The sequence below is a fragment of the Toxorhynchites rutilus genome, chromosome 1, assembly GCF_029784135.1.
Source record: "Toxorhynchites rutilus septentrionalis strain SRP chromosome 1, ASM2978413v1, whole genome shotgun sequence".
Classification (NCBI taxonomy): domain Eukaryota; kingdom Metazoa; phylum Arthropoda; class Insecta; order Diptera; family Culicidae; genus Toxorhynchites; species Toxorhynchites rutilus.
This window is the reverse complement of record NC_073744.1, coordinates 33760238-33775271: the sequence shown is the minus strand read 5'-3', so window position 1 is coordinate 33775271 and position 15034 is coordinate 33760238. Positions and strand designations below refer to the sequence as shown.

Sequence of the window (15034 nt, the reverse complement as noted above, 5' to 3'; positions counted from 1 at the left end):
CCAGTAGTTTCAATTTACCACTCAGAGAGTCGATCCACTCCAGAAGAGCATAGTTTTTTTTGCATCGACTTCAAAAAAGTTTTCAAAAACGCCTTTCGATTAGCGGTGCGCTCATTATTAATTGGATAACTAATCAAAGCCGAAGAAGAAATTGTTCATTCCAACTTCAATATATATGTATTGAAATGTCGTACAGGACCTTAAGTTCTTTTTTTTTTGTGTACTTTTTGGTTTCTATTTTCAAATTTCTTTTTCTTGTGCCTTGAATTTTTTCTAACAATGCAGTCGCAAAGGAAAATGATATTGGCTACAGGATAAAATGAACGGAATATTTTTTTTCGGTGCCAACATACAATATGTTCTGCATGAACAACAATATGAGCCTACCGGTCTTGGACTGCTCATTACCTTAAAAAATCGTGTTATCCTTTATTTAAAGCACCTGCTTTCGATATAGAGGATGTCCGTGATAATAGCCGAAAAGTTTATTTGCAGTTAGGCACCCACTAAACGCAAAATCGACTTCCGCACAGCAAACACATTTGACATCGGTTTCCATTTCTGGTAAAGTACACTACACAACAGAACAACACCACTTGTTTTAATTTGATTTTCTGCTGCTGCTCGTCCTAAATCCACCGCTCTGATATGCTTCCTATTTGTTTCCCAACAATCATCCTTCAAACTCACCGGGAAGTTGAACAAGCTGAATATGTATCTATTCTTCACACCTTCATGTAACCCAACGACCTACACCCACACACACACACACACGCAGAACAATGGAACTCTCGCACAAAGCATCCCAGCGTCACATCGGAAGTAAAGAGTTGTTTTTTTATTCAACATCCCCCTCTTCTATCCCCGAAAAAAGGGTCACAAAACAACGAAAACTTGGACCGAAAGCAATTTATTTAGGGCAAAGTAGCGTAAATGAAAGCACTTGACATAATTGAAAAACTCGACTCTTTACACAATATCATCGTCCCCCACATGCATTCGAAAAAGTCCCTTTCCCGCCGTCATGGGTGCTACCAGATATCCATTCAGCAACCAAATGGACTGCAAGGTGTTCTTCCGGGGGGGAGTGGAGTGTCCTGAAATGACCGTGAGACTGGAGATTTGCGGTTGATGCAAATTTTTCGATGAAACTTCAACCGATGATGCTTTCAAAGATGGTGGTTGTGTTAAGGGGGGCGCGGCAAAAACTGCTGTGTGCAAAGTGTCTGTGTGGGATTTTAATTAGTTTTAAGTTCGCGACCGAACTCATCGGATGTCTAATCTCTTTTTTTTTCTGTTTTCTTTTTTCAGATATTTACAAGTTATAGTATTTATAGTAGCGTACCAAATTAGTTTATCCTATTCAAGGCGGGTAAGTTTCGGAATCGAGTTCCGGTCGCTATCTGGAGAACAACTCAATCTTCTTCAGCCCCCCGTCGGGTGGGACATCCAAAGGGGCGCCATGCGAAGGTGAGGCAAACCAATTAAAATCTCCGAGCGAAACAGTGAAATTGAACAGCAAATTTTGTAAACTGCCGTAATCGGATTGCGCTCTGCGAACCTGCTGCGAATTAATTTATAAAATTAGATTTTTTAATTCGATTCGCCACTGGTAACGAAGGGATCGGAAGGCGGAGGTGCCCGATGCAGACGGTGTTTGTGTATATTTGTTCCGGTGCGTTGTTGAATCGTTGATGCTAATGTGAGTGCTTAGTAGCTTTGTGCCGGGCATGTTAGAGGCGTTAGAATGGCGCACTTGCATCTGTCCGGTACTCAAGGTAATAGTTTGCTATCGCAGTCACGGTTGTTTTCTGTGGGACATTTATCCGATTACTGTGCGCCGTTCGACTTTAATCTCCGATGCTCTGCGTTCCGAACATTCCATTTCAGTGACCTAAAATCGAGTATCAACATTCGGAACGTGTGAAACGCACTGTTGGCTGTAAACATTTATTCTACCCCACTGCACACAATGGACGAACAAGGACAATCGGCTATTGTGAGGTGGGCTTCATCAGTTACACAGTAGCATCAAATATCCTTTCCTTTCCACTAATCCCATCGTCCGCTACAATCGGACTAACCTACCAGGTCGATTCCCTCATTGAACTGGAGCTTCCAACAAGCGTTCCTCGCAGGCCGCGGTGAAATGATTTTCAATGTTCAACCACGTGGCTCCAGCTTTCCTATTTTCGCTTGCCTCTGTTCACCGGAAACCCCCCTGGGGGTGCGGTCGGACGCTTTAGTATGCATACAAGATTTTCATTTCGACGGAGTCAAAACGACAGCCTGGGGAGGACGTTTGTATTTTTCGACTCTCAAATGGTACCGCACCCATTTTCTTAGAAGGAAGAACATTTCGTGGGACATGTTTGATATTTACATTTCGTTGTTTTTTTTTATCCCAATCGGACGTCGGGTAAAGCTTTAAATTGAGCCTAACGTAAACGTTTGCGCATGTTGTCTGATTTTGTGGCGTATTACAACTAAGAATATTTGTGCATTTCTGAGTTGTAAATACACGCCTTAATCTGTGGACCGTGTGAAGCAAATTTTGAAGACAATCATTTCATCGAGAACTTTTGCGAACGAATAAACTGTAGATCTATTATTCGTAGGTAAATCATCATATTAATCAAACTAAATATTAGAAGGAAACTGATTGCAGTTTTTGGTTCGCTCCATTCAGTTGTGAGGTAGGGGAGAGGGAGGCAAGTTGGCGACGTTAAGCTTTGGCGAGCCCTGGATCTCGGAATTATATGTATATTTTTAAATGTTGATGCTGATTCTTATAGCCTGGAGTGTTTTCTAAAGGGTGTGTCACATCAAATTGCATCACGGAAAAAACGCTGTAGAGATTTAATTTTTAGGAATTATATCTTCAGCTTTCGCTTATAATCAGATAAGAGTGTATAGCTCACTGTCAATTTTTCGTAAATTTGGAAAAATGTCGTCGAACGAAAAAGAGCGTCGTGAATAATTCCTGTGCATTCATTTCGAGAATCCGGAGTTGTCACATCGGGACATCGGTAAGATGCTGGGAATCGTCCAATCCACGGTCAGCAGAGTACTAAAACGATACTTCGAGAACCTAACCATCGACCGGAAGGTGAAGAACGGCAAAAATGGATGCTCCGTCAGTGAAAAAGATCACAAGCGCGTAGTTAAGCAGTTTAGACGTGATCCGAGAAGTTCGGTCCGGGATGTCACCAATAAGCTGAATTTGTCAAGTTCATTCGTCCAGCGGACCAAGCAGCGGGAGGGCCTGCGTACATACAAGGTTCAGAAGGCTCCTAACCGCGACGAAAGGCAAAACATGGTGGGGAAGACGCGAGCCCGGAAGCTATACACCGAAATGCTGACGAAGCCGCATTGCCTGGTAATGGACGACGAAACCTACGTCAAAGCGGACTTTCGTCAGCTGCCGGGCCTGTTGTTCTTCTCCGCAGAGGACAAATTCAGCGTTCCGGAGGAGACTCGCAAGCAGAAACTATCCAAGTTTGCCAAAAAGTACATGGTGTGGCAAGCGATCTGCTCTTGCGGAAAGCGGAGCGCCCCCTTCGTGATGACCGGCACGGTAAACGGGCAGGTTTACCTTAAGGAGTGCCTACAGAAGCGCTTACTACCATTATTGAAGCAGCACGAGGGCCCGACCATATTCTGGCCGGATCTCGCTTCGTGCCACTATTCAATGGACGTGTTGGAGTGGTACGAAGCCAACGGGGTCACCTTCGTGCCAAAGAAAATGAACCCGCCCAACGCGCCGGAGCTTGGCCCAATAGAGAAATATTGGGCGATTATGAAGCAGGCCCTCCGGAAGAACCCAAAAGTTGTTAAATCGGAGGCGGACTTCAAGAGAAAATGGATTTCTGTTAAAAAAAAAACTACAACCTGACGTTGTACAGAACCTTATGGACGGGGTAAAGAGGAAGGTGCGAGCATACGGGCTTGGGCTCGAAGTATGAATAAAAAGAAAATTCCAAAAGTTGTTTAATAGTTTTTATTTTACTGTCTATAATTTTCAAAAGGATCGGTCTACTGGGCGAATTTTTACAGCGTTTTTTTCGTGATGCAATTTGATGTGACACACCCTTTATCATATTATCTATTGGATGGGCGAATAAACTAAAAACTTGTCCACCAAAAAACTTTGCACAAAAAGCGTCGAATTCGCGTGGAGGCAAGATGGCGAATGCTTGGAGGCAGGTTGGCGAATATGGTTTGGTCACCTAAAAATCAACAAAATGTAACAACAATTATTCATTTATCCATGGTGGAACCGCGGAAACGTCAGTTTCATCAACATTGTAAACGTCACACGCAGGAAAACGATACTGAGCTTGTATATCTCCCAAAGTTCGAAAAAATAAGTTGCAATTTTCTTTATTGAATGCCATTAATCGAGACGCTGAGGTATTTTTTGGCTTTCTCAAAGATAGCTTTAGAGCCTTAATAAACATTTCAACTCATGTCCGTCCAGCGCATTGAAAGGGTGCTCTACGTCATTTTTAACCGCAAACGAATAGGCAATTCTTCCAAACTGGACCCTTGTAAAACCAAACGCACGCTGGTCAACAGCGACCACAAAATCATACAGCTCTCTTAGTTTAGAGTCGCTGAATGTGGCTTTAAAGCGGCCTTTATTGGACGGCGTATCCTGAAATTGATACAGATTTAATATTTCTTTCATAAAGAACATGGAAACGCAAATGCTGAATTGAAAATCTAACCTTCATGTCTGGATATTTTCGTCGATAGCGCTCAAAGTTGATTCTGGCACACCGAACTGTTTTGAAGCACCCAGAACAGACGAACCTTCTTCTAGAGCTTTCATAGTATTCTCCCAACTGGTGTCCGATCAACATTGGTCTCTTTTCCGCTTATAAGTTCTAACCATCTGCATTAAAAAACCAAAAATTAACATAATGTTGCAGTTCGTCAACTTGCCCCCAAGCGACTTTTTCAATAAAAAAATTTAGCTGAAAAAAATTCATGATTGAAACTCGCCGGAAACAAATAGATTATGTACAATAGAGTATCTTCATCATGTAACAAATTATTTTGAAATTTTAACTTTCCTCATAAAGTGGATAATTAAATTTGAAAAAACGAAAAAAAATCGCAAAATCACGATTTTTGAAATTTTTGTTTTTACTTTTTTTGTGATAACGTTTTCGGCAGAGTTACCGAATACAAAGTTTGGCCTTGTTATGATGCATTCTTCAGTAACAAGTAGGTGGCGCTACCTTCATTACAACGGGTCAAATTACCGATTCGTCATCTTGCCTCCCTCGCCAACTTGCCTCCCTCTTCCCTACACAATGTTAAAAATGAGAAAAAATCGCTACATTTAGCTGTTTTTCTTTGAACCGCAACGGCCAATTTTGTGCAATTTCAGTTTCGTTGATTCCATTCAGTTAGTATTCATGTATGAGATGCTATTCAAAATTTCGATCAAATAATGGAAGTCGTCGAGTGTGTCGTCATTTACGCATTGTTTCGATTACTCAGGTAGATATATACAGCCATTCTATTCCAAACCGATATAGTGATTCTCAGATTTTCGTCAAAAAATTGGTAGTTTTGTTCTTTATCGCAAAACATTTGACCCGTATTTTTTTATTTTTTCATTAGGGTGACCATTTCCTTTTTAGGGTTGTCCGAAAAAATCGACTTTTTCCTCTTTTTTCCAGCAATGATTTTTTTCAAAAATTCATAACTTTTGATCTACTGGACCGATTCAGATGATCGATACATAAAATTAAAGCCAAATTAAAGATGACTATCTAATCTTTGAAAAATATTAGACTTGCAAAAAAAATGGATTTTGATTTCGTAATCATTGATTGTATTAGTTTTTTTTATAGTTTACATGGTTTCGGGACCAAGGATGCTATATTTTTTATGTTTTTTTTAAATCTGAGGTTTTTTTACATAACGTATCCAAAAATCAGAGATGTGTTATTTTTCGTTTCTAAGTTATGATTTTTCAAAGTTAACATGTTCTCAGTCTTCGTTCAATATTTCTATGCGACTGGACTGGATGTATGCTACTAGAATTCAATTAATTGGTAAATGTGTAATTTTTTCGAAAAAAGCCCAAAATTTGATATATTGATCATCTGAATCGGTCCAGTAGTTCATAAGGTATAAATTTTTGAAAAAAATCATTTTTGGAGAAAAAAAATGAAAAAAATTGTTTTGGGCCTTCAGTTAACTTTAAACAATCATAACTCAAAAACGAAGAAAAACACCTCTCTGGTTTCGACATATGTTATGTGAAAAATCCATACAAAATATTGAATATATAGCGCCCTTGGTCTCGAGACTATGAAAACAATAAAAACGAATACAATAAATAATAACGAGTATAGAATTCGAATTTTCTGAAGGAGTATTATTTTAGACTAGGTGATTGGCTTTAATTTGATAAGTCGATCATTAGAATCGGTGTATTAGTTCAAAAGTCATGAATTGAAACAAAAAAAAAAAAAAAAAAAAAAAAAATTTGGTTCTCAAATGGGGATCAACACTAGGGTAGGAGCCTACCTGTTGGTCTCAAATGTTCCTATCTCACGCCTCCACGAAGATCATATGACGACATTTTTAGATCGGGCGTGAACTGGAAACACACACCTGGTCTTGGCTCCGAGAACGGGTGTCGAAAGTGGCTAAGTGAGGGGGTGCGAGCGAGTCAGAGCGCTATATCTCTCCCGGGGAAGGCCTCCCGGGTCATGGAGGCCTTGCCAACCCGCTGTCTCCCGGGCAAAGGAGATACACCCAGAAAATGGAGCTACGTTCACGAAGAATACTCAGAATGCGATCGCCCGAGGAGGGTCCCCGAACTGGAGCTGGTCCTGGAACGGGCGTAAGAGCGAGCGGCCAGCGGCTGGAGGGCGATGTGCAAGAGCGGGCCACCAGCCGGGTTCAACCCGAAGAGCTACCGCCACACGGAAACAGCAGCCATCGACATCACCAACGAAACGCTGCGCCTACGAGGCGTGTTGCGACTGTCAGACGACAGTCGTCCACACTTGTGGGTACTACTAGGCGACGGATCATGTGGACACATGAAATGAATGAATTCGTGATCCGCGCCTATTACATCTGCACTGCTTTGGAGACGGACATGAGCGGTCGCCCTCGAATACTCGCAATGTTCGAGGAAGCGTATCCAGAGTTCGTCGGGAGGCTTGACCAAAACGCGATGAACGCGAGGCGTAGAGCGATTGTACGCAACAATATGCTCTCCCAAACGCAAGTCGACGAGATCAAGCAGCAGGTGCAGAGAGAACTAAGCTCCAGAACAAGCAGAGCAAGCGATGTGTCGAGACGAAGTTCAGTACGGCTGAGCAATTCATTCGCGAGTGGGGCACGCGAATCAGCACCAGTGGAGGCCACAGTACAACAACCCCCTGAGCCGGAAGATCCACAGCCAGATCAACAACTACTACGCGATCTGGTCTTCCATTACGACGAGGCGATCTCACAGTTCCGCGACACGGACCCTTTGTCGCGCCCCAGGATCCCGAAGTTGCAGCATTCCCGCAGGCTGACAAGTGCAGTAAAGCTCATGAACGAGCACGTTCTTCCGCTGCACTTGGTTGATGCTGAGAACATGGAGGAGCTGCAACTGAAAGTTTACTGTGCTGCTGTGGCGACCGCCAAAAGTTTAGGATACCGTATTAGGCCAAGAGGCGGACTGCTCCAACATCTCCGTGAAAGGCGTGAGCCTCCATGGCGAAGGAGATTGGAGCAACGGATCCTAAACAAGCGATTAATACACCGATTCTAATGATCGACTTATCAAATTAAAGCCAATCACCTAGTCTAAAATAATACTCCTTCAGAAAATTCGAATTCTATACTCGTTATTATTTATTATTTATATATAATTGGAAGACTGATGGCGTACAAAAGAGGCAGCAGATCGGCGAAATTATGTCGCCAAGTTGCTGTGATCGTGCGGCCTACTGAACTTCGCCAGCTGGGAGCTCACCAGCTGACGGAAAAACTCGACACACTGGTACAGCAATTGAGCGTCCTAACTAAACGGCTGAAACGTTACTCTGACTCTGCAAAGCGCCAGGAACAAAATCGGATGTTCAGAGATAACGAAAAAGCGTTCTACGACCACATTAGCGACGAGAAGCCCGACTACCGCGAAGGTTTGCCAGATATTAGCGATGTGACGAACTTCTGGGCTGGTATTTGGGAGACCCCAGTAGAACATCGCGACGGGCAAATGTGGTTAAGACGGGAGGAGGAGAGTTGTGGTGAAATTGGAGAGATGCCAGCTATCATCGTCGGAGAGAACGATGCCCGCTAAGCCTCGCGGTACCTGAGGAACTGGGCAGCACCGGGCCCCGATGGTGTCCAGAACTTTTGGCACAAGAAGCTGACCGTCGCACATCCAAAGATAGCTGAGTGCTTCAACAAGGTGCTACGTGACCCACACAACCTTCCTGAATTCGCCACCCGTGGCGTCACCTTCCTCCTCCCGAAAGACAGCAACACATTGAACCCATCAAAGTACAGACCGATAACGTGCCTATCGAGTCTGTACAAAATACTGAGCAGCATAATTACCGCCAAAGTTTCTGCTCACTGCGAACAGCATCACATCATCGCAGAAGAGCAGAAAGGATGCAGGAAAAATACGCATGGCTGCAAAGACCAGGCCATCATCGACGCAGCCATAGTCGGCCAGGCGGTATATAACCAGCGGAACCTAAGTATGGCCTACATCGATTACAGGAAGGCTTATGACTCCATACCTCACTCGTTTCTCGTCCGGGTATTGGAGCTCTACAAAATTGATCCCGTCGTCGTTAGGTTCCTGCAGCATGCGATGAGGCAGTGGAGTACGTCTCTGCACCTCAGTGATGGGGAAAATGTGTTGCAGTCTAGAACGCTGCAGATAAAGAGGGGGATATTCCAAGGCGACTCTTTCAGCCCGCTTTGGTTTTGTCTGGCACTGAACCCCCTCAGTAGGACGCTCAATAGAAACGGTCATGGCTATAAAATAAGGTATGGCGACGGCGCCCACGAAGAAGTGACCCATACCTTTTACATGGACGATCTCAAGGTCTACGCTGATTCACGTCAGCGTCTAGGTGTAGCTATCCGGGTTGTCGAAGACATAAGCAGGGACATCTGTATGGAGTTCGGCCTCGACAAGTGTCGCTGTGTCCACCTGCTGAAAGGACAACTTACCGAATCCGGAGGCTACGAGGTCTATGACGGCGAGTTTATAAGAGACATGGTTCGTGGCGAATCCTATAAATATCTTGGATTCCGACAGCTCACCGGGATTCGCCACTCCGACATCAAGACGGAGCTGCGAGACAAGTTCTTGAGTCGAGTGAACTGTGTCCTGAGGACTTTCCTCAACGCGGGGAACAAGGTACGCGCGATCAACACATTCGCGGTTCCCCTGCTGACCTTCAGTTTTGGTGTAGTCAAATGGAGCAAAACTAACCTAGAGGACCTTGAGAGGAGGATGAGGAAAGCATTCAAAGAGGCCGGAATGCACCATCCTCAATCGGCACTGGAGAGAGTTTCACTACCACGCAAAGAAGGGGGACTTGGAATCGTCGACATTTCTGCACTGTGTGTTGCCCAGGTACGACAACTGCGCGAGTACTTCGCAGAACGCGCCAACCAAAACGCGCTATACCGGGCTGTCTGCGCCGCCGACAGAGGATACAGCGCTCTGCACTTGGCGCAAGCGGAGTACCAACTCAACTGCAATCTGCAGACAGTGGAGGAGAAGATTGCAGCTTGGAAGCAGAAGGCAGTGCATGGTGCCCACCCCCATCAACTGGACCGGCCACACGTCGACAAGGCCGCATCTAATCTGTGGCTAACGCGTGGTGAACTCTCTTCAGTAGTAGAAGCCGACATGATAGCCATCCAGGACAGGATAATGCCGACGAGAAACTGCAGGCGGTACGTCTGGCATCAAGACGTTGATGACATTTGCCGGATGTGCCATCAACCAGGTGAAAACATAGAGCACATTATGGGAGGCTGTCCCGTTTTGGCCAACGCAGCCTACACCGAGCGCCACAACAACGTGGCCCGTATTGTTCATCGACAACTGGCGCTCCAATGTGCTCTACTGGAAGACAACGTACCAAACTACCGGTACCTGCCTGCACCTGTCCTGGAAAATGACCGTTTCAAGCTGTACTGGGATCGCACTGTTCTGACCGACCTCTCGATCCACCACAACCGCCCAGATATAATGGTTTACGACAAGAGCGACCGCAAAGTCACCATCATCGATGTCGCTATTCCACTGAACCAGAATCTGGAGGAGACCCACGGTCGCAAAATCTGCAAGTACCGACCATTGGCCGTGGAGCTCAAGGAACTGTGGGGGCTAAGGGAGGTCCCAAGAATTGTTCCAGTCGTTCTCTCTGGAACTGGAATTATCCCGAAGACACTTCTGGAAGCGCTAAAGGTGTTGAATATGGAGAAGGAATTGGCCGGCATCCAAAAGTCGGTCATCCTTAGCACCTGCGCGATTGTCCGACAATTCCTCGGTCAGGACTAAAACAGCACGAGCATGCAGATACGTGCATTCCGCAGTCCCCCTTTGGCATTCAGAAGCCCGGGGGCAGGTGAAAATTCTGGCTAGGTTTGCCTAGTTAAGAAGTGAGATAAGTCTGCCAATCAAAAAAAAAAATTTGGTTCTCAAATGGGGATCAACATAGGGTAGGAGCCTGCCTGTTAGTCTCAAATGTTCCTATCTCACGCCTCCACGAAGATCATATGACGACATTTTTAGATCGGGCGTGAACTGGAAACACACACCTGGTCTTGGCTCCGAGAACGGGTGTCGAAAGTGGCTAAGTGAGGGGGTGCGAGCGAGTCAGAGCGCTATATCTCTCCCGGGGAAGGCCTCCCGGGTCATGGAGGCCTTGCCAACCCGCTGTCTCCCGGGCAAAGGAGATACACCCAGAAAATGGAGCTACGTTCACGAAGAATACTCAGAATGCGATCGCCCGAGGAGGGTCCCCGAACTGGAGCTGGTCCTGGAACGGGCGTAAGAGCGAGCGGCCAGCGGCTGGAGGGCGATGTGCAAGAGCGGGCCACCAGCCGGGTTCAACCCGAAGAGCTACCGCCACACGGAAACAGCAGCCATCGACATCACCAACGAAACGCTGCGCCTACGAGGCGTGTTGCGACTGTCAGACGACAGTCGTCCACACTTGTGGGTACTACTAGGCGACGGATCATGTGGACACATGAAATGAATGAATTCGTGATCCGCGCCTATTACATCTGCACTGCTTTGGAGACGGACATGAGCGGTCGCCCTCGAATACTAACAATGTTCGAGGAAGCGTATCCAGAGTTCGTCGGGAGGCTTGATCAGAACGCGATGAACGCGAGGCGTAGAGCGATAGTACGCAACAACATGCTCTCCCAAACGCAAATCGACGAGATCAAGCAGCAGGTGCAGAGAGAACTAAGCTCCAGAACAAGCAGAGCAAGCGATGTGTCGAGACGAAGTTCAGTACGGCTGAGCAATTCATTCGCGAGTGGGGCACGCGAATCAGCACCAGTGGAGGCCACAGTACTACAACCCCCTGAGCCGGAAGACCCACAGCCAGATCAACAACTACTACGCGATCTGGTCTTCCACTACGACGAGGCGATCTCACAGTTCCGCGACACAAACCCATTGTCGCGCCCCAGGATCCCGAAGTTGCAGCATTCCCGCAGGCTGACAAGTGCAGTAAAGCTCATGAACGAGCACGTTCTTCCGCTGCACTTGGTTGATGCTGAGAACATGTAGGAGCTGCAACTGAAAGTTTACTGTGCTGCTGTGGCGACCGCCAAAAGTTTAGGATACCGTATTAGGCCAAGAGGCGGACTGCTCCAACATCTCCGTGAAAGGCGTGAGCCTCCATGGCGAAGGAGATTGGAGCAACGGATCCTAAACAAGCGCGCCACAATTGGAAGACTGATGGCGTACAAAAGAGGCAGCAGATCGGCGAAATTATGTCGCCAAGTTGCTGTGATCGTGCGGCCTACTGAACTTCGCCAGCTGGGAGCTCACCAGCTGACGGAAAAACTCGACACACTGGTACAGCAATTGAGCGTCCTAACTAAACGGCTGAAACGTTACTCTGACTCTGCAAAGCGCCAGGAACAAAATCGGATGTTCAGAGATAACGAAAAAGCGTTCTACGACCACATTAGCGACGAGCAGCCCGACTACCGCGAAGGTTTGCCAGATATTAGCGATGTGACGAACTTCTGGGCTGGTATTTGGGAGACCCCAGTACAACATCGCGACGGGCAAATGTGGTTAAGACGGGAGGAGGAGAGTTGTGGTGAAATTGGAGAGATGCCAGCTATCATCGTCGAAGAGAACGATGTCCGCGAAGCCTCGCGGTACCTGAGGAACTGGGCAGCACCGGGCCCCGATGGTGTTCAGAACTTCTGGCACAAGAAGCTGACCGTCGCACATCAAAAGATAGCTGAGTGCTTCAATAAGGTGCTACGTGACCCACACAACCTCCCTGAATTCGCCACCCGTGGCGTCACATTCCTCCTCCCGAAAGACAGCAACACATTGAACCCATCAAAGTACAGGCCGATAACGTGCCTATCGAGTCTGTACAAGATATTAAGCAGCATCATAACCGCCAAAGTTTCTGCCCACTGCGAACAACACCATATCATCGCAGAAGAGCAGAAAGGATGCAGAAAAAATACGCATGGCTGCAAAGACCAGGCCATCATCGACGCAGCCATAGTCGGCCAGGCGGTTTATAACCAGCGGAACCTAAGCATGGCCTATATCGATTACAGGAAGGCTTATGACTCCATACCTCACTCGTTTCTCGTCCGGGTATTGGAGCTCTACAAAATTGATCCCGTCGTCGTTAGGTTCCTGCAGCATGCGATGAGGCAGTGGAGCACGTCTCTGCACCTCAGTGATGGGGAAAATGTGTTGCAGTCTAGAACGCTGCAGATAAAGAGGGGGATATTCCAAGGCGACTCTTTCAGCCCGCTTTGGTTTTGTCTGGCATTGAACCCCCTCAGTAGGACGCTCAATAGAAACGGTCATGGCTATAAAATAAGGTATGGCGACGGCGCCCACGAAGAAGTGACCCATACCTTTTACATGGACGATCTCAAGGTCTACGCTGATTCACGTCAGCGTCTAGGTGTAGCTATCCGGGTTGTCGAAGACATAAGCAGGGACATCTGTATGGAGTTCGGCCTCGACAAGTGTCGCTGTGTCCACCTGCTGAAAGGACAACTTACCGAATCCGGAGGCTACTAGGTCTATGACGGCGAGTTTATAAGGGACATGGTTCGTGGCGAATCCTATAAATATCTTGGATTCCGACAGCTCACCGGGATTCGCCACTCCGACATCAAGACGGAGCTGCGAGACAAGTTCTTGAGTCGAGTGAACTGTGTCCTGAGGACTTTCCTCAACGCGGGGAACAAGGTACGCGCGATCAACACATTCGCGGTTCCCCTGCTGACCTTCAGTTTTGGTGTAGTCAAATGGAGCAAAACTGACCTAGAGGACCTTGAGAGGAGGATGAGGAAAGCATTTAAAGAGGCCGGAATGCACCATCCTCAATCGGCACTGGAGAGAGTTTCACTACCACGCAAAGAAGGGGGACTTGGAATCGTCGACATTTCTGCACTGTGTGTTGCCCAGGTACGACAACTGCGCGAGTACTTCGCAGAACGCGCCAACCAAAACGCGCTATACCGGGCTGTCTGCGCCGCCGACAGAGGATACAGCGCTCTGCACTTGGCGCAAGCGGAGTACCAACTCAACTGCAATCTGCAGACAGTGGAGGAGAAGTTTGCAGCTTGGAAGCAGAAGGCAGTGCATGGTGCCCACCCCCATCAACTGGACCGGCCACACGTCGACAAGGCCGCATCTAATCTGTGGCTAACGCGTGGTGAACTCTCTTCAGTAGTAGAAGCCGACATGATAGCCATCCAGGACAGGATAATGCCGACGAGAAACTGCAGGCGGTACGTCTGGCATCAAGACGTTGATGACATTTGCCGGATGTGCCATCAACCAGGTGAAAACATAGAACACATTATGGGAGGCTGTCCAGTTTTGGCCAACGCAGCCTACACCGAGCGCCACAACAACGTGGCCCGTATTGTTCATCGACAACTGGCGCTCCAATGTGCTCTACTGGAAGACAACGTACCAAACTACCGGTACCTGCCTGCACCTGTCCTGGAAAATGACCGTTTCAAGCTGTACTGGGATCGCACTGTTCTGACCGACCTCTCGATCCACCACAACCGCCCAGATATAATGGTTTACGACAAGAGCGACCGCAAAGTCACCATCATCGATGTCGCTATTCCACTGAACCAGAATCTGGAGGAGACCCACGGTCGCAAAATCTGCAAGTACCGACCATTGGCCGTGGAGCTCAAGGAACTGTGGGGGCTAGGGGAGGTCCCAAGAATTGTTCCAGTCGTTCTCTCTGGAACTGGAATTATCCCGAAGACACTTCTGGAAGCGCTAAAGGTGTTGAATATGGAGAAGGAATTGGCCGGCATCAAAAAGTCGGTCATCCTTAGCACCTGCGCGATTGTCCGACAATTCCTCGGTCAGGACTAAAACAGCACGAGCATGCAGATACGTGCATTCCGCAGAGCCTAGTCCCCCTTTGGCATTCAGAAGTCCGGGGGCAGGTGAAAATTCTGGCTAGGTTCGCCTAGTTAAGAAGTGAGATAAGTCTGCTAAAAAAAAAAAAAAGCCAAAGTTTCTGCTCACTGCGAACAGCATCACATCATCGCAGAAGAGCAGAAAGGATGCAGGAAAAATACGCATGGCTGCAAAGACCAGGCCATCATCGACGCAGCCATAGTCGGCCAGGCGGTTTATAACCAGCGGAACCTAAGCATGGCCTATATCGATTACAGGAAGGCTTATGACTCCATACCTCACTCGTTTCTCGTCCGGGTATTGGAGCTCTACAAAATTGATCCCTTCGTCGTTAGGTTCCTGCAGCATGCG

At 47.1% G+C, this 15034-nt stretch overlaps 1 protein-coding gene across 5 annotated transcripts in view; it reads left to right on the top strand.

Annotated features, from left to right (window-relative positions):
* The window catches only part of LOC129763592 (papilin), a 243194-nt gene that overhangs the window by 206492 nt on the left and 21668 nt on the right, over positions 1 to 15034 (top strand). For all 5 annotated transcript variants that reach the window (XM_055762833.1, XM_055762832.1, XM_055762834.1 and 2 more), the window contains one exon: positions 1312 to 1372. In XM_055762833.1, coding sequence (XP_055618808.1) covers positions 1312 to 1372 — 61 coding nt within the window. The remainder of the gene's footprint in view (positions 1 to 1311; positions 1373 to 15034) is intronic.